The following is a 22964-nucleotide window of genomic DNA, read 5'->3' as shown; positions in this document are numbered from 1 at the left end:
GTGCTCAGCTGCAGATGGGGGGACATCATGGTTGTACATCACTGTGGATCATTCTCTGGAGTGAGTATGTGCTAAATAATCTCTGTATATTTTAAATAATCATATAATCCAGGTAATGTGGAATAACACTTTCATGTTAATCCTACCATTCTCTAATAACAGTAGGTTAACATTAATGTTAGCTTAATGACTAATTCTTAACTTTTCAGGATGTAGCAGCAGCTTATTTAAGTGATTACCTTTTATAGGTTACTGCGTTGTGTCTGTAATTAGTGATGAGTTGTTCTGTTTATTTAGAAAAGAAACACCCACTTCAAGTAATACAGAGGAAACCCAGACGTCCCAGTGCAAAACTGGGACGTCTGAACGATCTGTGAGAAGCTGGCAGCCTGAAATTTATCTCAAAACCTCACGTGGGCATGCAACATGATCTTTGCGTATCAGGCGATTCATGCACTCAAATTTAAGGTTTGGTAAGTGCGCAAGTGAGAGGATATGTCTAGTTTTAGATGTTTGTGTGCACAGAGAGCTTTTGAAAGAGAAAATGATCCAATTTGTGAAGCAAAACATAATCACAAGGTAAATGATCAGTATTTATTCAGGTTTGGGTGCAGGCATTTGTAAAATAGTTGGAGGTGTGGTCAAATTGCTTTGTATTTGTGGATTGAAGCATGCTCGCATGAGGTCTCAAAAGTTAGCATTTGTAGCCTTTTTTGAAACCTGTCTCCAAATGCACGTATATAACCATGCATGTATACCTCCTATATCTGTAACTTTTCAGTCATCAGTCCAACACTGTTTTTTTTAATTAAGCTGATCACTAATTTGCAAATTTCCTATTAGCTCTACTAAATGCAACATTAAACTTTCTGTCCTTTGTTGGAGAAACTGGAAATGTCCCTGTCATCTTTTGTTTGTTGTTCTTAAATCATTCAAAGTTATCTTCCTAAAATCCCTGATTACATTTTTATCCCTTGTATATTAATATTTATTTATTTATACTCTTTTTCACGAGTTGCTATTTTCTTTGTTTGTACAAATTGTGATATGAGTTTAGTTTACTGACACTAAACTGTATTATACATACAGCCGATGTTTAACCAAGTAATATGAAACGTTTGATGCCTCAGAAACAGTTCTACACAAAAAAGGTCAAAAGGTCAAATTGGAAGAGGATGTGACGTTTGAGATCCCCACGTTGAGAAAGACAACCAGGGTCATGAGAGAGGTGGAAGAAGAACAAGAGATTATCATATTGAAGAAGATCCCATCAGTTCCACAAAAAGAGCCTGAACAAGAGGAATTACCTCTGGTCACCAAGACCACAGTTGTTAATGTTGAGGAGATGGTACATAAAGAAGAAGCTGCTGAGATTATGTTTGTCACCACGAGATATGAGGAGGAGAAGAAGCTAAAAGAGAAAGCAGATGTGGTGAAAAAGCCAAAAGTTATTCAACCTAAAGAAGCAAAGGAACAAAAAGAGACTCCTAAAGATGCGTGGACCCGGCAGAAGCCTGGCCCAAAAGATGAGAAACCCAAAGATACCATTTCTCTGAAGAAAACTCCCAAGACACCTAAGGAGGAGGAAAGTGCCCCACCCAGTACAGCCCTAAAGAAAGTTAAAAAATTGCCTTTGGATGAAGTGGAACCAGAAGTAGTCAAACTGAAACCCTTCGAGAAGCCTCTTAAACCAGCAGAGGATCCAGAGAAAGACAAGAAGGAGAGGCCAGAGAAGGACACGTCACCTTTTCAGAAGGGGGAAAGGCTTCCCAGACAGGTGGAAACCACAGAACCTCCAAAGCAATCTGAGAAAGAACCTGTTGAAGTAAAAGAGCCACCAGCCAAGGTGCCAAAACCAGGAGACCAAAAGAAATCTCCAGAGAAGGAGCCTGAAGAGGACAAAAGGCCAAAAAAGGTGAAGAAGATTCCAACAGTGGAACCAGAGATAGAAACAGTCAAGTTGAAGCCCTTTGACAGGCTGGCCAAACAGGCTACAGAGCCTGAGAAGAAACCCGCAGAGGAGAAAGAAAGGAGGCCAACTGATGATCTGCCAAAACGTCACACAAGTCCAGCTGAGACCCCTGAAGAACGGAAACAACAGGCTAAACCAAAGAAACCTGAGATCCCAGAAGCTCCAGAGAAGAAGCCGGTGAAACCGGAGAAGGTAGATGTAGCTCCGTTGGAAAAGACCATACTTCCTGTTCCAGCCCCCGCTGAGAAACCTGAAAAGGTTCTCGAGGAGAAAAAACCTCTGCAAGTGAAGAAAAAAGTGTTATCAAAGGAAAAAGAGGAAGTATCTCTAAAACCTGTAGAGCAGCTCAAGAAGGTAGAGCTCAAAAAGACTCCCTCCCCGAAAGTTGAGAAACTTAAAGAAGCAGAGACAGTTGCAGCTGAGAGAAGGCCAAGTCTTGACAAACTCAAAAAGCTTCCTAAAACTGTTTCACCCAAAGAATCTATTGAGGATGTGATTCTAAAAAAAGTCCCAAAGAAGCCTTTGCAAGAGGAAGCCAAGGTTAAGGAACCGGAAAAGCCTGATGAAGGAAAGCTTCCTTTGGTAAAGGAAGTCTCTCCTGGAGCCGTGGAGATGAAGAAGGTTGCCACTCAGGCAGAGGAGGAAGTATTTGAAGAGGAGTTTGAAGCTGAGAATGAGGCTGTGCCAGAGGGAGAGGAGGCATGGGGCTGGGAGCTGGTTCCAGAGGAGAGTTACGAGCTAGAGGACTGGGAAGGTGAAGCAGAGGAAGGTGCTGTGAAGGTTCCAGGGGTGGCCAGGAGAGGTGAGATGGTGGCATCTTCGGTGACAACCAAAAAAGAAAAAACCCTGCCTCCCTGCCATCAATAATATCCACTCATCTTCGCTTCCATAACCTCATTTTCCCTCCATCGTATTTTAAGTGTGATGCGATTTCTTCATCTTTTCCTTAGACTTGTGTAATCATTCCGTGTCCGACTGCCGGTCACGTTTACCGCTTTGTTTCATTTTTGTTATGTCGTTTATGTTTCTGCTATTTGACCATTCTCCATTATGTATTGTCCCCACTCATTGCATTCGTCTTTGTTCTTCCATTTATTTTAATTTTAATGTATCGTCTTCCTCATCGTGTTTTTGTCGACCCCCATGTGAGTGTCAATACTTCATAAACTTACCATCAGAACCATTTCATAATCCCCAGTCCATTCACTACACTGGATTTCCTTACCCTGGCATGTTTAGCATGATAAGTATGTATGATTAGCCTGTGAGCATAAAATAATTTATATTCTTCCTGAACAGAGGGACAACCAACAGAGGAAGCAGGAAGAGGTAGAGGTAGAGGGCTGAAACGTAAGTTTTACCTTGATAAAACAATGGTGTTCCAGCAAAACCAATGTTACCGTTTATCCAGAAAGGATTCACAGCGCTTCATTTGTTCACAATTTGTCACATGACAGCATTATTCAAAAATGGATTAAATTCATTGTTCACTTAAAAATCTGAACCCAGTACACTTTAATGACAAAGCCCAGATGTCCCAGCTTTACACTGGGACATTGAAACACTGCTGGCAGCCTGCAATTTGTCTCAAAACCTCACGTGGACATGCAACGTAATCTGTGTGCATCAGGCTATTCATGCACTCAAAGTTAAGGTTTGGTAAGTGAGCACGTGAGACGTTATGTGTCGTTTTAGACATCTGTATGCACAGCAAACTTTTTGAAAGAGAAATTGATTCAATTCGTGAAGCTAAACTTAATGAGTTGTGCATAAATAATCGGTATTTAGCCCTGCTAAATGCACTGTTACATTTTCAGTGTTTTCTTTGAGAAGAATGTCTTTGTGCTCTTGTTTTGCCTTTGTCAAAATAAATTAAATTAATTTGTTACCTTAAAATTTGACACATAGTACCCAATAGTGACAAAGTAAAAAAGGTTGCTTTGAATTATTCCCATTTGATTCAGATTGAAAAACAAAAACATGTACATAAGTATTCAGAGCCTTTGCCATGGCACTCAGACTTGAGCTTAGGTGCATCCTGACCACCTCCCAGATGTTTCTTACCACTTCCAGAAGAACAACTGGGCCTGCATGGTAGATGGTAGCACATGACAGCCCACCTGGAGTTTGCTAAAAGCCACCTGAAGTGCTGTCAGACCACGAGAAACAAAATTCTCTGGTCTGGTGAACCAGACTTTAAACTATTTGGCCTGAATGCCAAGTGTCATGTCTAGAGGAAGCTAGGTATCCCTCATCACCTGGCCAATGCCATCACTACAGTAAAGCATGGTGGTGGTAGCATCATGCTGGGGGATGTTTTTCAGCAGCAGGAGCCTAGTCAGGAAAGACAGTACAGAGACATCCTTGATGACAGTTTGCTGCAGAGCGCTCCGGACCTCTGCAGCAAAGGTTCATGTTCCAACAGGACAACACACCTGGAGAGATCTGAAAATGGCTGTGAACCACCCAAGTAACCTGAAGAATGGGAGAAACTGCCCAAAAATCGGTGTACCAAGCTTGTAGCATCATACTCAAAAAACCTTGAGCCTGTATTTGCTGTTAAAGGTGCTTCAACAAAGTATTGAGCATAAATACTTTGATGTAAATTGTTGGGGTTTTTTAAGAAACTTGAGAAAAGTTTCTAGCTTTTGTCAGTTTGCCAGTTTTGTGGGTTATTCTGTGTCAAACCTTGAGGTGAAAAAAAAAATGGATCCATTTTGCTGTAACATCACAAAATGTGGGACAAGTAAAGCGCTGTGAATACTTTACTGATGCAGATACAGATATGATGACGTGAGCATGCCATTCTATTTTCAAATGAAATGTGAATTGATGGTCTTCAATTTGTTTATTCAGCTAAGCAGACCCCATCTCCTGGAGAGGGCAGGGGTCGGGGGCTGAGGCCTGGTGGGAAAGGACCACCACCACCAGAGGAACCTTTTGCAGGGTTCAAGCTCAAAGCTGTCCCGCTGAAGTTTATCAAAAAGCTTCAGAACATTGTTCTGCAGGAAGCCGAGTCTATCGGCTCATCTGCTGTCTTTGAATGTGAGGTCTCACCTTCCACTGCTGTTACTTCTTGGATGAAAGATGGTAGCAATCTCCGTGAGAGCCCCAAGCACAAGTTCACTTCGGATGGCAAAGATCGCAAATTGAACATCATTGATGTCCAGCTGTCTGACACTGGGGAATATACGTGCGTGGCCAAGAACGCTGGCAAAGAGATATCTTGCACCGCCAAGCTTATCGTTGAAGGTATAATAATGTTTTGGCAGTCCTGAGATGCACAAAATGTAACCATTGGAATCCCCTCAAATAATGTGTGATGTCTCTGCTATTTTGTCATGTTAAAGAGCTACCTGTGAAATGGATCAAAGAACTGGGAGAGGAGACATCAGCAATCAAGGGTCAGCCTCTGTATATGACCTGCGAGCTGAACAAAGAGAGGGATGTGATATGGAAGAAGAATGGTGAGGTCCTCAAGAAAAAGGAGGGCAAGATTCAGATCAATATCATTGGTATGCAGCACGCGGTGACCATCCAGAACTCCACGGAGGAGGACGCCGGTGTTTTCTCATGTGAAGTGGCTGGACAGGAAGACGTTAAGACTACAACAAACGTCAAAGTGATTGGTAAGCAGAATGAGACGTGCTGCACGCTCCTACATGTCTCAGTACACATTTTTATCAAATTTTGTGGCTTGTTTGTAGTTTGCCTAAACAAACATAAATATCATAACATTATTATGCATCTTTATATCCTATTGAAAAAGATTGCTGCAAAGTGTCCTGCAGCTAAATGTGATTTATTTCCACAGCTTGGACATTAAATAGAGATCTTTGGAATTTTCAAACTGAGTATCGCTTAAAATTTTAACCACGTTAAGACTGAGCTGATTTTGTCATGCAATGTTTTATTTGTGCAAATTCTGAAACATATGATTGTCATTGACTCTCAAAATTCAACAGAAATTGTCAAAGACTGGATAGTGAAACCACTGAGAGATCAGCATGTAAAACCAAAGGCTGCTGCAACATTTAAATGCGAGCTTTTCAAGGAAACTCCCAACTGGAAGTGGCTCAAAGGACAGAATGAAGTCCAGCCATCTGACAAGATTGAGATCAAGAAGGAAGGAAAGGAGCTGACGCTCGTCATTAAGAACTGCCAGCCTGATGACGTAGCAGAATATGCGCTGGAGGTGGAAGGACGCATCTACACTGCCAAGCTAACACTTGGAGGTTCATCCATTTACTTACTTATATCCATAGTAACTGTAATCATTTAAATCATTGCAATAGTTTTCTGTTGCTGATGCATAAGATTTAATATTGAGTACTAATTTCTAATAATGTGTTCACAGAGCGGGAGGCTGAGATCCTAAAGCCTTTGGTCAGCGTCGAGGTGGTTGAGAAGGAAGATGCCATGTTTGAGACTGAGATTTCTGAGGACGACATTCCTGGGGAATGGAAGCTCAAAGGAGAGGTTTTGACCAGATCCCCGGTGAGGCACAAAGGGCTTGTCTTATATTGCTGCACATGTAGTCTTTAATTTGTATGTTCACTCTTTATTCGCGAGTATATTGTAATGTTTTCACTAGACATGCGACATCCAAATGGAGGGTACAGTGCGTAGACTCAAGCTAAAAAACTGCCAGCTGGACCAGGCGGGAGAAGTGACCTACACGGCTCTGAACGCCATAACCAGCGCCATGCTTAATGTCAAAGGTAAGGGGAACTCCTGTAACCAAGAACTGCAAATTCTGTGTGCTGTAAAAGTGTCCTGTAAAAATAAAGGTGTGAGGTCTTAACCGAGGCGTCCTGTGAGAGTGGACCTTACACCTTTACTGAAAAGGATCGACAACTCAACTTGATCATTTGTGCCACTATATCAGTCTGGTGTGGGATCTTAGCTATTTTCACTGGTTGAATTGGTGTGCTGTATCTGTTGTTGTTGTAAAGTCTTGTACTGGAAAATATAAAGTATAAATGTGTCAGATTTTGTCTCCCTCTAAAGTTTATTTGTATCTTTTATGGTTAAATGTTCTATGTTAAATCTGTGGACATGGACAGTTTATTAGTTAGCACATGTTAGTGAATGTGTTACGGGACTCAATTTGAAAGGGACTTGGTTTTAACAACAGCAGTGGAGTTCTGCAACAAATCATTGATTTTCCCTGGCAAACATCTGCTGGAGTGCAGACTTTAAGAAGTGGACAGAAGACACCTCTTATTTGCCTTCTCTGGGAACTATGTTCAGAAGATGTTTTTTCTACCCTGTGGCAAAACTTGAATGTGAATATTTTGAATTCTTGTTACTAACAACATGGTGTTCCTTAATAATAACTTCAATATAGGAGGTCCTTCAACACCTTGTGAGAAAGAGGACTGATGTAGTTCAAGATGGGAAGAACACTGTGAGCTGGCAACAGCACCTTTGTTGTCTTACTGACCATTTTAAGCACTTTGGAGTGATCTTCAGTTTAGTCAATAGCAAGAAGTAACTTAGTGTTTTAATAGTCCCTGATACTACGTGCTTCCTGATTCGGGGTAATTATACAGCTAGAGGGACATTTAAAGAGATACAGAAGGTACAGCGACCTCAGGCTGTAGACTCCAGTCCTGTTGTTGTGTTCTGTTGTTGACATATTGTGCCTATGTCACTTTTTATCTCAGAAGTCGAAATGGACTTTGTTGTCCCGCTGAAGGATGTTTCTGTGCCAGAAAAGAAACAAGCTAAGTTTGAATGCACCATCACAAAAGATGTTTTTAAAGTCATGTGGTATAAAGGGGCTGACATCATCACCCAAGACCAAAAATATGACATCATCGACGACGGAAAGAAGCACATGCTGATTATAAACTGCTGTGAGTTTGATGACGAGGACGAATACATGATTGAAGTTTTAGGCAAAACCTCAAAAGCTAGACTCACAGTGGAGGGTAAGTAATGGTCCACGTTTACTGGAAAAAAGGCCAGAACACGATTGTTTTCACTGCATTCATTGTCTTGGTTACCCCACCATCATATGAGCTAACTCATATGACCCTGTTTTATTAATGTAATTGTAGGTATCAGGCTGAAATTTATCTCACCAATAAAGGATCAAACTGTAAAGGAAGGCAAAACAGCTCGCTTTGAGCTGGAGCTTTCTCACGAGAACATCCCCATCACCTGGTACAAGAACGACAACAAAATTCATCCGAGCAGAACTGTTGTCATTCACGTGGATGGAAAGAAGCACGCACTAGAAATGAGAGAAGTGACTCTAGATGATATCTGCCAAATTAAGGCTGAGGCCAAAGGAATTCTTTCCATGGCCAACCTGACAGTTATAGGTAATCCAAGAATAACGATCTGTCCTTTCTGTCCTCATTGTCAAGTGTGTCGTCCTTCCCACAGCTTTGTGTACACTTTGTCCATTGTTGTGTCTGTCTGGGTCTACAAAAGTACTGTATCCTTGTCTCTGTGATATATACGAAATCATTTTTTGTGGTTTTCATTTGTGTTTCTCGTGTGTCTTCACTGTCGTGTTTTGTGCACTGTATATTTGTGGTGTATTGTGGAATTACCCAAAAATATTCCCATTCTAGAGGGAGATCCGTACTTCACAGTTAAGCTGCAGGACTATACTGCAGTGGAGAAAGATGAGGTGGTTCTAGATTGCGAGCTCAGCAAAGATGTCGATGTCATGTGGTACCACAATGAGGCCGAGATCAAAGCTTCTAAGACGGTGAACATTAAAGCTGAAGGCAAACGCAGAGTCCTCATAATCAAGAGAGTTGGGGACAAAGACAAAGGACAGTACCTATGTGACTGTGGAACAGACAAGACGACAGCGACTCTTCACATTGAAGGTAAAGACCCAGAAATCTCTTGATTTTGATATTCGGTCATTTTGAGGCAGCTTCCTTCCCTTCTTGATACTCGTCTTCACTTGCACAGCCCGTGCATCGCGTCCTATCGCTCACTCTTTTTTGCAATTTTTTACTTGAAGCACTTCACTTTCCAATCAGCGTTTACTGTTTTTTTTTCCGTCTCTCTCCATTAACAGCAGAAACTGGAAGACTAAAAACTAAAAGATTTAAAGTTTCCAAGAAGCTAAACTGTATTCGAATCTATGTGTGGTGTCGTTGTCATGTCGCTGACTTCTGGTTATGAGATTTCCTTTTCAAAACACATCACTTATTGTCTTTTGAAGCACTTTGTCACTTTAGTAATCACACAGTTTCAAACTGGATCAAATCATCACAACATTTTATTACCGGGACCACGAGGCACTGGTTTCTGTATGTGTGTCTGTCTGATGTTGACTTGTTTTTGTGTGTACATTGTGTGTACATGTTTGTATATGTTTATATGTTTATGATTTCTTTGTCCCCTCTTCAAAACGTCAGCTCGTCACATAAAGGTGGTTCGGCCGATGTATGGCGCTGAGGTGTTTGACGGAGAGACAGCTCGATTTGAGGTTGAGCTCAGTGAAGACGATGTCCATGGCCAGTGGAAACTGAATGGGGAACTCCTCAGTCCATCCACTGTATGTCACTGCATCTCAGCAGATATTCATTTATCTGTGGTTTCATTCTTTTACTTAAATCTAGATGTCGATACACTAGTAGAGATAAACCGTAGTTGTGTCCTCATCACGTTTCTTTCACTCTCACAATTTTGCTGAAAACGTTTGTTGGCCATCTGCAGGATGTTGAAATCGTGGAGGACGGTGCCAAACATACTCTGGTCTTGTACAACTGCAGAGTACCTCAGACCGGCGAGGTCATGTTCACTGCTGCTAATGCCAAATGTTCTGCTAACCTGAAAGTGAAGGGTGAGCTTTCCACCTTCCTTTTTTTGAGTCAGCGTGGAAAGTCTCTGCCCACTCAGATATTTTGATTTTTTTATTAACTATCTGTCTGAATCAACAGAGGTCCCAGTGTCATTCATTACACCTCTGGCTGATGTACATGTGTATGAAAAGGATGAAGCGAAATTTGAACTAGAAATTTCCCGGGAGCCCAAAAGCTTCCGTTGGCTGAAGGGATCTCAAGAGTTGTCAACAGATGACAAGTTTGAACTCCACGTGGAAGGAAAGAGACACAGTCTTTTTGTAAAATCTGCCAGATATGAAGATGAAGGTAAATACATGTTCGAAGCTGAAGATAAGAGGACATCCGGAAAGTTGATTATCAAAGGTAAACAAAGTTGGATCTCTTTAGTGTTTTTAGGAGAAGATTTGTTTGGGTACGTGGCTGAATTCTTCTTTTGCGTGCTCGCTAAACTTTGTATGCCAAAAGCCTTTTAACGACAAACACCACATTTCTTGTCAGGTATTCGCCTTGCATTTATCAAGCCAATAAGAGATGTGACCGTAAAGGAACGTGAAACTGCAGAGTTCAGCGTTGAACTCTCTCATGAAAAAATCCCAGTCGTCTGGTACAAAAATGACGTCCGTTTGCACCCCAGCAAAGTGGTGCACATGTCCGAGGAAGGAAAAGTGCACACGCTGGCCTTCAAGGAGGTCACAATTGATGACACGTCTATGATCAAAGTGGAGGCGATGGCCAAGACTTCAGAGGCCATGCTCACCGTTCTCGGTTAGTATCGTCCCGCAGAGGGATGCATCCAGATTTCCATAAAGAATGTACTGAGTGCAGGACTCGTGTACTTGTTGCCATGAAAAAACTGCATCTTCCCCTTACTGTATTAAAATGGAATTAACGTGTGACATTTTTGGGTGAATGTATACGCTGCACTTGCCATGACTTTAGCCAGTGAATGTTTTCAGCTGATATAATCCTGGTGTCTGCCCACAGAGGGCGACCTGTACTTCACAGTGAAGCTCCAGAATTACACCGCTGTTGAGAAAGATGAGGTGATTTTGTCCTGCGAGTTGAGTAAGGCCGCTGCTGAGGTCAAATGGTTCAAAGATGGCGAAGAAATCTTTCCCTCCAAGAACATTTCCTTCAAATCTGATGGCAAGAAACATATGCTGGTCATCAAGAAGGCAGCAAAGAGCAACATGGGCGCTTACAGCTGCGACTGTGGAACTGACAAAACTACCGCTGACCTTAACATCGAAGGTAATACCTGTGGTGATCCAGCCCCTCAGACTCCACCGGGACTGCAGAGACAGGCCCCGCCCACCAGCATTCACCAAACCCCGCCTCCTGTTATCTCCATTTGTCCTGCACTACTGCAGCTTCCACTTTATTTCTAAATGCTTGTAAAAGTTATCATTATAATACTTGAGAATAATTCAACCTTGCACATCTTACAGTGCATGGTATTATGGATCTGTAGATGTGTAGATGTGGATATACTTTGAAATGTTTTATGGGGTTAATTATTCTCAAGCGTTCCTCAACTTCTGTTTTTACACAAATTGTAAGCTTGTCTTCTGATTTTAACTCTCCCGTCTTGTCCTATGTTTAGTTCATCTGTTACACTGTATCTGACAATGGGAAACTCTTTTCACAGATGTCGTCTAATACGTTTCCGTTCGCTTCCCTTCACTTGTAAGTCTCGCTAACATATTTTAACAAACTTTACAGAACGTGACATCAAGGTCGTCCGCCCACTGTACAGCGTGGAAGTTACAGAGACCGAGATGGCAAAGTTTGAGACAGAGATTTCTGAGGAGGACCTTCATGCCACCTGGAAACTGAAGGGCGAGACACTTCATCCGTCTGCTGTAAGATTTTACACCTATAAAATATAATTTCAACACATTTGTTGGAAATTCCATGAAAATGTTTTGAACTGGCACATTCATCTCTTGTTGGTTTGCACATTGTTTGTTCTCAGAATGTGGAGATCAAGGAGGAAGGAACCCGGCACTTATTGATCCTCTATAACTGCAAAATGGACATGGCTGGAAGTGTTGACTTTGCAGCAGCGAATGCCAAATCCTCAGCTCAGCTCAGGGTCAAAGGTGACTGAAACAAGTCTGAAGTCAATCACAGCGATTTTTGAAATGTCTGTGATAACATTTGCTAGTATGAAACTAAGGCTACGTTCACACTGCAGGTCTTGATGCTCAATTCCGATTTTTTTGTCTGCTCGTTCACACTACAAATAAAATGCGACAGCAAACGCGCTCTAGTGTGAACGCTCAAATCGGCCCGCATGCGCAAAAGAAGACGTCACACACAACACGCTCTGTTTAGACCCAGACCAAACTATTGTTTGACTGATGGCCCTTAATATAAAGACTTCAGACTTTATGTTTCCCAATTTTTGCTTTAAGTTATTTTGTTATTTGTTATTTACATAATAATGTAATAATGATCCTTATTGCTGTTTTAGAGGATAGCAGCAGATTTCTGTCAGAATCTGCAGATTATACAGGACAAATAAAATGTTCACGTTGTCTTCCCAACAGTTTCACTGACATCTACACTGGATGGTCAGGAAGTGTTCGCGATGTCTTCTGCGGCGCTGATAATTGGCGTCTGTCTTGTGTCGGTGACGTAAAAGGCGGATTTAATGCGACCTGACCATCAAACAGCAGTCGCTTTCTGAAACATCAGATATGTATCAGATTCAGCACCACATACGAAAGTGACCCAGATCGGATTTGAAAATATCGGATTTGTGCCGTTCACACTGTCACACCATGATCAGATAGATGGTCGCATAGGGTCAGAAAAGTCGGATTTGATGCGCGTTCGCCTGCAGTGTGAACGTAGCCTAAAATTTCCTGAAATTCCTCCTCTTGATTTGAGTTATCAACCCATCCCGTGATCCTCTTCAGTAATAGAATTAACACAAGGAGCACTATTTGATCAGATGATAATTTGTTGTTTTTAATAATTCAATAAATAATTAAAAGTTAGTGATGCAGTTGTTTTAATAATATTTCCCTTCACATGATTCATTTTGATTGATCTTGTTCCAACTTGTCTCTGAACTAGAATTTAATTCAGTGCAATATTTAAATAACTCAGCGACTGATTGAAAGCTCCTATAATGGCGCAGGCTTACAAGTTTCTAGAATTAAAAACTATTTCATATTTTGCTTCTCTCTCACTTTTAGATTTATCAAATCAGTAAATGTTCAGAAATAAAAGAAAGTTCAGCAGTCCAGCTACACAATCATAAACAGTCATTCTTGTTCAGAGTGTAGGGATTTAAATGTGAATTAACTTTAATAGATGAGTCATTTTGATGGTGAGACTGCAAACTCTTCAGACTGACAGCTTTCTGATTGCATGAGCTGTCATGCTGCCAGAGTGCATTTCAACAGGCTGTAAAGGGGCCTTAATTCAGGCATGTGAAGAAGCCTGTTATAAATAATTGATGTGGCTTGTTAATCCACACTGACTTCCTAGAGCTCTGTATGTCCCGTGTTACCAAACTCCCCAGTAGTGTGACGTTGGGTAACTCCTGTGAGGACATTCACATTCTCCTTTTCCTGGGAAATTGCAATCTTGTGATTGACAGGAGCAGACCGGCTTCCCTCAATGGATTTGGCAGATGTGGGCTCTCAGCCTATCAGGCTCCTTAGTTATTTTTGAAGCCACATTCCTTATCTAGAGAAGGGTTGCAGTGATTGGCAGGGGGGAAGGGTAGAACCCCAACTCTCACTGGCTCTGCCTGCCGTTTACATCTGACAGTAGGATTCATGCTAATGAGCTTGGACACCTAATGCCAAGTCTCAGGGCAGCTTGTTTCAGTTGTCCAAGGTCTTGCACCAGCAGCCTTCAGCTCAAAACACCATGAGGAATAGCCACTGAGGATTAGCCATGTCTCTCTGGGCGTTTTTTGGTTTTCATTGACCTGTTTTTCGGTCAGGGGCGCTAACCATGTTTTCTTCCCAATCTAAAGCCCGAGTGATTGGCCTCCAGAGGCCTCTGAAGGATGTCACCGTGACTGCTGGGGAGACTGCCACCTTTGAGTGTGAGCTGTCATACGAAGGCATCGCTGTCGAGTGGTTCCTGGGGGGTACAAAGCTGGAGCCAAGCGATAGAGTAAGTCTCAACACATCTGACTGAGCCCACGCAATGTTTCTTTACTGCGGACAGGATCACTAGGAGATTCGCTTCCTGAAACACAAGACCCATTAACATTCAGTTACAAACCACTACAGAAGTCCAGGCCTCATGATTGTGTCCCACAGCCAGAATTTCCCTTTCCATTTGTACACAATGTTCGTTTTTTGTGTCCAATGAACTGCTCCGGCTTCATATAAGGCTCTGCTGGTGTGGGTTTGGGATTCCTGGTTTTGAGATAACATAGGCAGGAAGGCTTTTCTGCCCCACAAGCGTTTCTGCAGGGTTATTTTTAACAGCTGAAGGAGGCTGAGGTGCAGGGCAAGTGGCAGCAGAGCTATGACAGCTACAGCTACAAAACACATGGACTGCTATAAGTGTTTTGCTTGAGCTGATGCACTTGCTGTTTCCACATTGTAATTCAGAGTTGAACAATGAATAGTCCAGGCCCTGAAATGAAATCGAGTCATATCCAGATCCAAGTGTTTAAAGTTTGAAGTAACCCGAGAACGGCGTGGTCCTTATGAATCGTTCCCTCCTTCTCGGTTGCACTGCATGTTGCATGTTTAGCATAGGTGGAGGTTTCAGCCACAGTAGTAGCTGAAGCACAGAAGAATGTAAAGCTGAATGTTTCCTTGGGCTCAATGAATAGCTTTTCCATCTCAGCGCGTGTTTTTCTTGGGTAATACCAAAAGTGGCTGATTTGTTCAGCAGCGCATTTAAATACAAACAAACAGAAGAGTGTCGTTGGTACATGTGGTAGCAGATTATGAAGAACTGCACTTCCTCGAGTTCAGTTAAGATTCATAAAAGTGTCAGTATGAAGGGCAAACATGTAACTTTCTAAATTAAAACCAAAGGAAGAAACACCCCCAAAAAAATCTAGGTTTAGAGTTGGTCAAAGCAAATGTTACAGTGTTATGGCAGATATAAACTCACAAAGAGTTTAAAGTAAAATTGATAAAAAAAGCAGCAGTTTGTCTTTCTTCTTATAGAAAAGTGCTTCAGGCCTCACATGACAACCCAATTAATCTAATCTTATCTTTTATGTTGAAGAAAAAATATGCAGGTTTTCAGCTGAAGATGTTACAAATAAAGTTTTTTTATAGAGCTAAATAAACTTTATTATCAGTTTGTCTTGTTTTTACTTTTTCTGTCACATTTCTGCTTATCAGCAAAAGTGTTTTTCTGATCAAGCAGCATTTTAACTATGACACTAATAGGCCACTTTATCCTCCACACATGAATGTACTGTCTACTTGTTGACAGCTGATGTGTCTTTTCATGCACACAGCACAGAAAAATATCATTGTACCTTCATCTTAAACGGTTCTGACAAATATCATTGTTAGGAATGAAAAATCGAACCAAGTTCATTTGATGTCACATAAATTTCAGTTGTGCTTATTTTGTTAGTCTGATAAAGAAATGCTGCACGTTTCATTTGTGAGTGTGTTGTGAGGCAGCTCTGTCACATGCAGGACACAGTGGTAAAAGCAGCTGTTGGGTGTTATAGGTCGTGTAGTTTAAATTGGGAAAATGGGGAGGGGTGGAGGGGGAGGGGTGCCTATATTCATTTTGGCCGTCCAGGCTTAACCGAGAAAATCTCTGTGCTTCACATTCTGTAGATGTGGAGAAACAAAGGAACCTCCAAAGAACAAAGACTGTTGATCACATATAAACCTGTCTTACCATTAGCAATTATTGCTTTGCTAACAGGAGGAGGAGGACCAGGGTTTGAACCTCACGGGCAATGTTCAGTGACACTGCAATACCTAATCCTTGCAGCAATGAGGTTTAATGTCATATATTCATTCATAGTCTGGGAAAAAAACAGAAAAATCCAAATTAGATTGGAAATTAGTGAGTTGGTTTAGTGAGATAAGATTTATACAGACAAAAACTGAATCTCTAAACTTGATATAAGATCTTCAGAGAAGTTAAAACCTGTGACATGTTGTGACATTCAGGGCAGGAAAATACTAAATATGAATGAATCTATCAACCTGACAGGAAGTATACAGGACAGATTAAACCCTGTGATTATCGACTCTGTTGCAGGTGGTGTTGAAGGCGGAGGGTAAAGTCCACACCCTGACTCTACGCAATGTCGAGCAAAACGAAGCCGGACAAATCAAACTCGCAGCCAAAGACTTCCAGACTGAGGCCAGTCTTACTGTCAAAGGTAACCCAACAACACTATTTCAGGATTTTTAACTTAATTCCAGACACCCTCTCTACTTTTAAGATTAGGCTTAAAACTTATAGTCAGGACTGGATCAGGTGACCCTGAATCCACCCTGGTTATGCTGCAATAGACTTAGGCTGCTGGTGCCTTCCATTGATGCACTGACTGTTTCTCCTCTCATCCCTTTTGTGTTCATAGGCCACTCCAGATTTAATTATGAGTTATTATTAATCTCTGGCTCACTTACACAGCATGTCTTTTATCTTGTTTCCCTCCCCTCACCTCCAACTGGTGGCAGCAGATGGCCCCGCCCCTCCCTGAGCCTGGTTCTGCTGGTTCCTCGTCGCTAAAAGGGAGGTTTTCCTTCCCACTGTTGCCAAAGCGCTTGCTCACAGGGGTCATATGATTGTTGGGGATTCTCTGTATTATGGTTGGCTCTTTACCTCACAATGTTAAGCCGCTTGAGACGACTGTTGTTGTGATTTGGCGCTATATAAACAAAATGGAATTGAATTAAATTGAATTGATGTCACCAGCTTTTTTAGTGTCCTTCTAGAAGACAACAGCAATGAACACTGCACTTGCCACAGCTGACTGATAGAAAATCTCCAGCATTTTACTCTGCAAGTTGATATATCTTGGTGTCTTTATAAAATCGAGCATGCAGTGGTTGTGTTGGTTGGTCTTCCAGTTCAATTTGTTTGTTTGTCAATGTGGATGGATACTGTTAAATGCACTTAAGATATTCAATTCAATTTAATTCATATAGCGCAAAATCACAACAACAGTCACCTCAAGGTGCTTTATATTGTAGGGTAGACCCTACAATGATATATAGAGAGAAAAACCCAACAATCATATGACCCTATGATCCTACGAGCAAGCAGTTTGGCGACAGTGGGAAGGAAAAACTCCCTTTTAACAGGAAGAAACCTCCGGCAGAACCAGGCTCAGGGAGGGACTTTGTCAGTGCATGGTCCAAGTAGTTTCCACTACAATGGTAAGTTTTCTGTTTCAGATTGTAAACATGACTCAGGATCACAGACAGCTCACTGGCACAGGTCCTTATCATTTGTATTGCTGATTGTTTTACTTAGGTCTGTAATTTGGGTAGGTACATATCTCACAGAAAAAAGAAAACTTTATACTGTGAGATATGAAAAAAAAGGTTATTTAAAAAGGTCATTATGAATGTATAAACTTTACTTGTGGAGGCTGCACAGGTGTATTATCAAATCCCCAAGATTATTTTGCACTTACCCATCTAACGCCAAAAAACACAATTGGCTTGGACCGCAGCTACTCTCTTACTGCAGCTTACTGAGACTTTACATTGTTAACTTACATTTTTCTGTGGGCATTTTAAGACTAGAAGAGGTGAAACGTTGCACTGATAAATCAACCACAATATGTGACTATCACTGCAGCCTTATTTTATTGGCCAGGATGAAATCCCACGAAAAATAAACTGATCTTTAGTGTTCAGTTTCTACTTCACTGAAATTCAAACTGCTGTCTTCTCTGTTTCTTTGTTCATCCAGAACCACCAGTGGAGTTCACTAAGCCTCTGGAGGACCAGACAGTGGAAGAGGAGGCCACGGCCACACTCGAATGTGAAGTTTCCAGGGAAAATGCAGAAGTGCGATGGTTCAGGGATGGACAGGAGATCCGCAAGACAAAGAAATATGAGATGATCGTTGACGGCTGCAAGCGAGCGCTGGTCATCCACGACTGCACTTTGGACGACTCAAAAACATATGCTTGTGATGCTAAAGACTTCAAAACCTCATGCTTCCTCAATGTTGAACGTAAGTATAGTTGTGAAATGGGAAGAAAATTAAGTTAGAAGTTATTAGGCATGAAAAGGAACCCCAATTAGACTGTGACTCACCCCTTATTGGCCTAAAACAACCCTCTCAATGAGAAGGGGTCCCCACGGTAACTAATGGGCCCAAAATGGGACAGAAGTACTGGGCCAGCTGCCGACTGTCTCTATGCCTTCAAGGAACTGTTTCGTCATAAAAACCCATCCTATGACTCTCCAGATCTGTGCTGATATTAATCCTGGCAGAGATTTGGAAAGCCGCAGGTTTTGAGCTGAATGCTCATAAATTTGAATCTCAGCACTGAGCAGCCCCATTCTGTCACTTTATGGCTGAGTTGCAGTGTTTCTTCCACTTTGCAAAAATACCATTTATAGTTTCAGTCAGTGAGAGCCTTTGACTTGAAATCTGTGGGTGCGTCAAAACAACCCATTGTTTCACAAATGTTGGTAAAGGTGGGTCCTTGATTTTATACAGCTGTGGCAATGGGACTGAAAGCACCGGATTTCAAAGATTAAGAGGTGTGGCCCAGTAGTGTTGGTCATTAAGGAAACAGTCTCTGTTTTTGTTAAGGAACCCTTTTTAAGAGATAGATGGCACTCTGAGATTTGTGATTTTAAGCTCCAAATTAAAATCAAATTACTTTTAGCATGCCTGTATACATACTCATTTGTCAAATCACAAATCACAAACTCCCCACAAAAGTTAAAGTGCCTTTTAAAACAGTAAAGAAACTTCCACATGAAGCCCAGAGGATACATTGGCCTTGCTCTTCTATTAAGGTAACCTCCCCTCCAGGAGGTGGTAAACTGAGTGTATTAACGAGTCTCTTCTCTTTGTCTGAATAGCTCCACACATTGAGTTCTCAAAGCCACTCCACGACGTCGAGGTTGTAGAGAAGGAATCAGCCAGGTTTGAATGTGAAGTGTCCAGAGAAGACGTCAAAGTGAGAACACACGCTTTTGCCAGATGAGCTTACAGTAAAGGTTACATTTCATGTTTTCTTTGGACTGATCTTGCTCTCAGTGACCTCTTCCTTCACATCTCACAGGTCCGCTGGTTTAAGGACGGAAATGAAATCAGAAAGGGAAAGAAATACGAAATTATTGCACAAGGTCGCCAGCACATCCTCATCATCCACAAGTCTGTGTTTGACGATGAGGCTGAATACGAATGTGATGCAAAGACCTCAAAGTCCTCTGGCATGCTCACTGTCGTTGGTAAGAATCAAGAAGTTCTTCTTCGATCACAGCCTCTTTCTTCATACACGTATTAATGTGTTTGGTTACTTGATTTTATTATTTAACGTTAGATGTAATTGTTCAGTTCTTCAAAGCTAAAGATAATATTAGACAATTTCTGATGCTCAAAGTAAAGTTTTTCTCAGATATTTGAACCATCACAAGAACAGAAAATTACAATTTTCTTCAGTTTGGTTTAGTTGGATTAAATTAAATAAATCAAGGAAAACAGCACATTTTACATTTGTGTGACCAATAAATGTTTGTGATTTGGAGATCAGTCAGTGAAATTAGAATATGAGTTGGATAAGCAGAAGTGGACAGATTGATTTGATAATTTAACATAATTTTGCTGAAGCTGAATGAGTTTTATGAATTAGATATAAATGATGTGAGCATGATAGCAGTTATGGCAGTTTACTGCTAAAATATATGTTGTTAAAAATGTATTAAAAGGTTTTAAGCAACTAATGGAGGATTCCTTTCATTGCAGAGGAGGAGACAAGGTTCACCAAGAACCTGTTCAATGTGGAGGGAACTGAGACTGACAGTGTAAAACTTATTTGTGAAGTCTCCAAACCCAGCGCAGACGTTATCTGGTACAAAGGAGACACGGAGCTGCCAGAGGGTGGCCGCTATGAGCAAATTGTAGATGGGAAGAGAAGGATACTCCTGATCAAGGATCTGAACATGTCTGATGCTGGAGAGTACAACTGCAGGCTAAGTTCCAGCAACAAAACTTCAGGAAACCTCAAGATTAATGGTACGCAAAAAATGTTAAAGGCACTTGGAACAAAGTAACAGCGAGAGCAGTAACACACACAACAAAGAAAATGCAGAGAAATAAATCTAAAATCAGGATTTATTATTTTAAACCCTTACCTTTCAACATCTATCACTCCATTTGCAACCCATCTTGGGTAAAGGTTAGGTTTTGGTTAATTTCAGGCCATTGTTATAGGATATTTTACAATTTGAAGCACCTAAATACAAACCTTTTCTCAGATAACTTGATTGATTTGACTTGATTTGAAATGTGACAGCCTCTAGGAAATGTTCGTTTTTAGCATGTGGCTAAAAGAAACCCGATTCTAAGCCTTAGTCTCACTGAAATAAACCCATCTCTAAGCTCTGAAATGCTTCCTGTGTTGCAGAATTAGCTGCTGAATTCATCTCAAGGCCACAAAGCCTAGAAGTGGTGGAAGGAGAGAAGGCAGCGTTCACGTGCTCCGTATCCAAGGAGACCTATGAAGTCAAATGGATGAAGGATGACGTGGAGCTCGAGGCCGGAGAGAAATACCAGATAGTCACCGATGGCAAGAAACGAATCCTTGAAATCAAGGACTGTGAACTTAAAGATGAGGGTGGATACATAGTTATGATTGGACCAACTAGAGCCAGCGCCGACCTTACTGTGCTCGGTAAGCCCTGCCCACTTTAAGTTTATCTCAGTTAATGGGAAGAAAACCTGCTCCCGGGAGACCAAATGAAGTTTTAAATTAGTTTGTTTTTCAAGTACACTAAGCATTTTCCCTGAATCTGTATTTAACAATTTACATTCGAGATCAGTCTTGTTCAACATTGGCAGCATGAAGCAAAATATAGGAATTTATTGAAGTAAAATTTCTTTTTCATATTGAATGTATATCTTTTTTTATTAATAATATTTTTGGCAACACATTCTGAAACGTAATATTAGCTAGAAGTACTTGCAGTGCAGGAAGGTGTCATTTTTGGGTTTTGTTTCTTCCCCGGCTCAAGGAGTTCAGCCGTTTGAAATTAAAGTCTTTTGTCCAGATGACCCAGAAATATTCTCATTGGTGTCTGCTCTATTATTTTCTGCAGAGAGACTGAAAATCATCACTCCTCTAAAAGACACAGAGGGCAAAGAAGGTCAGGAGGTCGTCCTGAACTGTGAGGTCAACACAGAGGGAGCAAAGGCCAAGTGGCTGAAGAACGACGACACCATATTTGAGAGCAGCAAGTACGTAATAACCCAGAGAGACAATGTCTTCTCCCTGAGAATCAAAGATGTCCAGAAGGGAGACGAATCCAACTACAGCATCAATTTGACCAATCAGAGAGGAGAGCATGCCAAGAGCAACTGCAGCCTGGCCATCAGGGGTGAGTGGTTCCTGGCAGCAGCATGGCTGCATGTTTTGTTGTGTTTGCAGTCCCACTGTCACATAAAGTGAAACATCACCGAGTATTGTTGCTGAACATGTACATCACTTGATGATTTCTACTTTGAGCACTTAATGTATCACATTATAAGACTCACATCATCTCTAACATGATGATGGGTTCACCAAACAACAGTCCTCAGACTTGGTCCAGTAGATCACCTTTGGCATGAGAAGGAGAATTGTAGGATGTCCAATGTATTATTAGCAAAGTATATAAATGCAAAGTACCAAAGTACCTACAGTATTAATGTCTGAAATATGACTGTACTTTGTGTTTTTCAGAGGAGAGTCTAAGAATAGTGGTTCCCCCGGAGGACATTGACACTCAGGAGAAGAAGACCATCAGCTTCTCTTGTAAGGTCAACAGGCCCAATGCTACTCTGAAGTGGATGAAGGCCGGTGAGGAGATTACCCTCAGCAAACGCATTGTCTACAGAGTTGACAAAGACAAGCATACTCTTACCATCAAAGACTGCACCCTGGCCGATGAGGGTGAATACACAGCTGTAGCTGGAGATGACAAAGCCACAGCAGAGCTCATCATCAGCGAGGCACCGACGGATTTCAACGTGCACCTAAAAGACCAAACAATCACCGAGTTCGAGGACGCAGAATTTACATGCAAGTTGACCAAAGAGAAAGCTGAAGTCAAGTGGTACAGAAATGGCCGAGAGATCAGAGAAGGACCCAGGTGTGTGAAACGTTTCTTTTTCTCTGTGAATGATGTGAACACACTCTGTTCATTTAATTTTAAACTGTGACCAACACAACAAAGACCAAACTGATTTCACTGTTAATATATTTCATTATAGAACCTTATTATATTTATATTATAAGTAAATACAGAGTACTACATATATACTGTACTGTGCAAAGGTCTCGAGCCGCCCCTTATTTCTTCATACTTTGGTTCCAAGGAGCCATACTATGTCCTATTGTTCGAAGTAGTCCTGAGCAATAGATCTCCAGGCCTTCTGAAGGTTTTTTATTGTTTGTGTTTGAGCACTGGCTGCTTTTTTTTACTCACTTTCAGCCCAGTCCATTTTCCATCTGTCCATCTATCCATTTTCTTCTGCTTATCCGGGGCCGGGTAAACCCTGAATAAGTGGAATGTCAAGGAGTTCACAGAGATGTCACCTCTCTGGCGTGTGCTGGGTCTTCACCAGGCCTCGTTCTAGTCGGACATGCCCGAAACACTTCACCCAGGGGGGCATCCTTTACAGCACGTCCCATTTAGTGCTGCAATCATTTCTATTACTTGCACCACACAATAACGGTTTACCACTTTGCAGAGAAAGGCAAAGCACATGCACGCCATCAAGGAGTACTCCTGCATGCCACGGCCAAAGTTTAAGCAAGTTGGACGCTGGTTTAGCTCACTGGGATGAGCAGGCAACCATATGCTGTGTGGCTGGCCCGGGTTTGAGTCCAACCTGCCGCCCTTTACTGTATGTTCCCTCTTTCAATCTGCTTTCCCTTCAGCCTCTCCGTCTAGCCAATAAAAAGGCCAAAAAAACCCAGTTCAAACCAGTTGACCGCTGCACCCTGTGACTTGCCTTTGCTCAGCCAATAG

The 22964-nt window shown here is 41.6% G+C and overlaps 2 protein-coding genes across 2 annotated transcripts in view; both read left to right on the top strand.

The window, feature by feature from the left end:
• Window positions 1–22964, top strand: part of LOC147310850 (titin-like) — a 216913-nt gene that overhangs the window by 89846 nt on the left and 104103 nt on the right. Inside the window, exons 94-118 of the mRNA XM_086267493.1 lie at window positions 3272–3322; window positions 4829–5224; window positions 5323–5601; window positions 5938–6207; window positions 6330–6469; window positions 6567–6693; window positions 7642–7908; window positions 8038–8304; window positions 8560–8823; window positions 9364–9503; window positions 9665–9791; window positions 9889–10155; window positions 10291–10557; window positions 10777–11043; window positions 11515–11654; window positions 11768–11894; window positions 13790–13932; window positions 16015–16138; window positions 17683–17949; window positions 18813–18910; window positions 19016–19184; window positions 19699–19968; window positions 20360–20626; window positions 21051–21329; window positions 21674–22082. Coding sequence (XP_086123619.1) covers window positions 3272–3322; window positions 4829–5224; window positions 5323–5601; window positions 5938–6207; window positions 6330–6469; window positions 6567–6693; window positions 7642–7908; window positions 8038–8304; window positions 8560–8823; window positions 9364–9503; window positions 9665–9791; window positions 9889–10155; window positions 10291–10557; window positions 10777–11043; window positions 11515–11654; window positions 11768–11894; window positions 13790–13932; window positions 16015–16138; window positions 17683–17949; window positions 18813–18910; window positions 19016–19184; window positions 19699–19968; window positions 20360–20626; window positions 21051–21329; window positions 21674–22082 — 5422 coding nt within the window. The remainder of the gene's footprint in view (window positions 1–3271; window positions 3323–4828; window positions 5225–5322; window positions 5602–5937; window positions 6208–6329; window positions 6470–6566; window positions 6694–7641; window positions 7909–8037; window positions 8305–8559; window positions 8824–9363; window positions 9504–9664; window positions 9792–9888; window positions 10156–10290; window positions 10558–10776; window positions 11044–11514; window positions 11655–11767; window positions 11895–13789; window positions 13933–16014; window positions 16139–17682; window positions 17950–18812; window positions 18911–19015; window positions 19185–19698; window positions 19969–20359; window positions 20627–21050; window positions 21330–21673; window positions 22083–22964) is intronic.
• On the top strand, window positions 1220–2870 carry LOC147310851 (uncharacterized). The gene has a single exon (XM_086267397.1). It carries the CDS (start codon window positions 1220–1222, stop codon window positions 2837–2839), a length of 1620 nt encoding a protein of 539 aa, XP_086123523.1. The 3' UTR covers window positions 2840–2870.

The sequence above is a fragment of the Aulonocara sp. 'chitande type north' Nkhata Bay genome, linkage group LG16 (assembly GCF_057382095.1).
Source record: "Aulonocara sp. 'chitande type north' Nkhata Bay isolate Kocher_YH1m ecotype deep benthic linkage group LG16, A_spYH_male_GT1.1, whole genome shotgun sequence".
Classification (NCBI taxonomy): Eukaryota; Metazoa; Chordata; class Actinopteri; order Cichliformes; family Cichlidae; genus Aulonocara; species Aulonocara sp. 'chitande type north' Nkhata Bay.
This window is presented reverse-complemented; position numbering and strand designations above follow the sequence as displayed.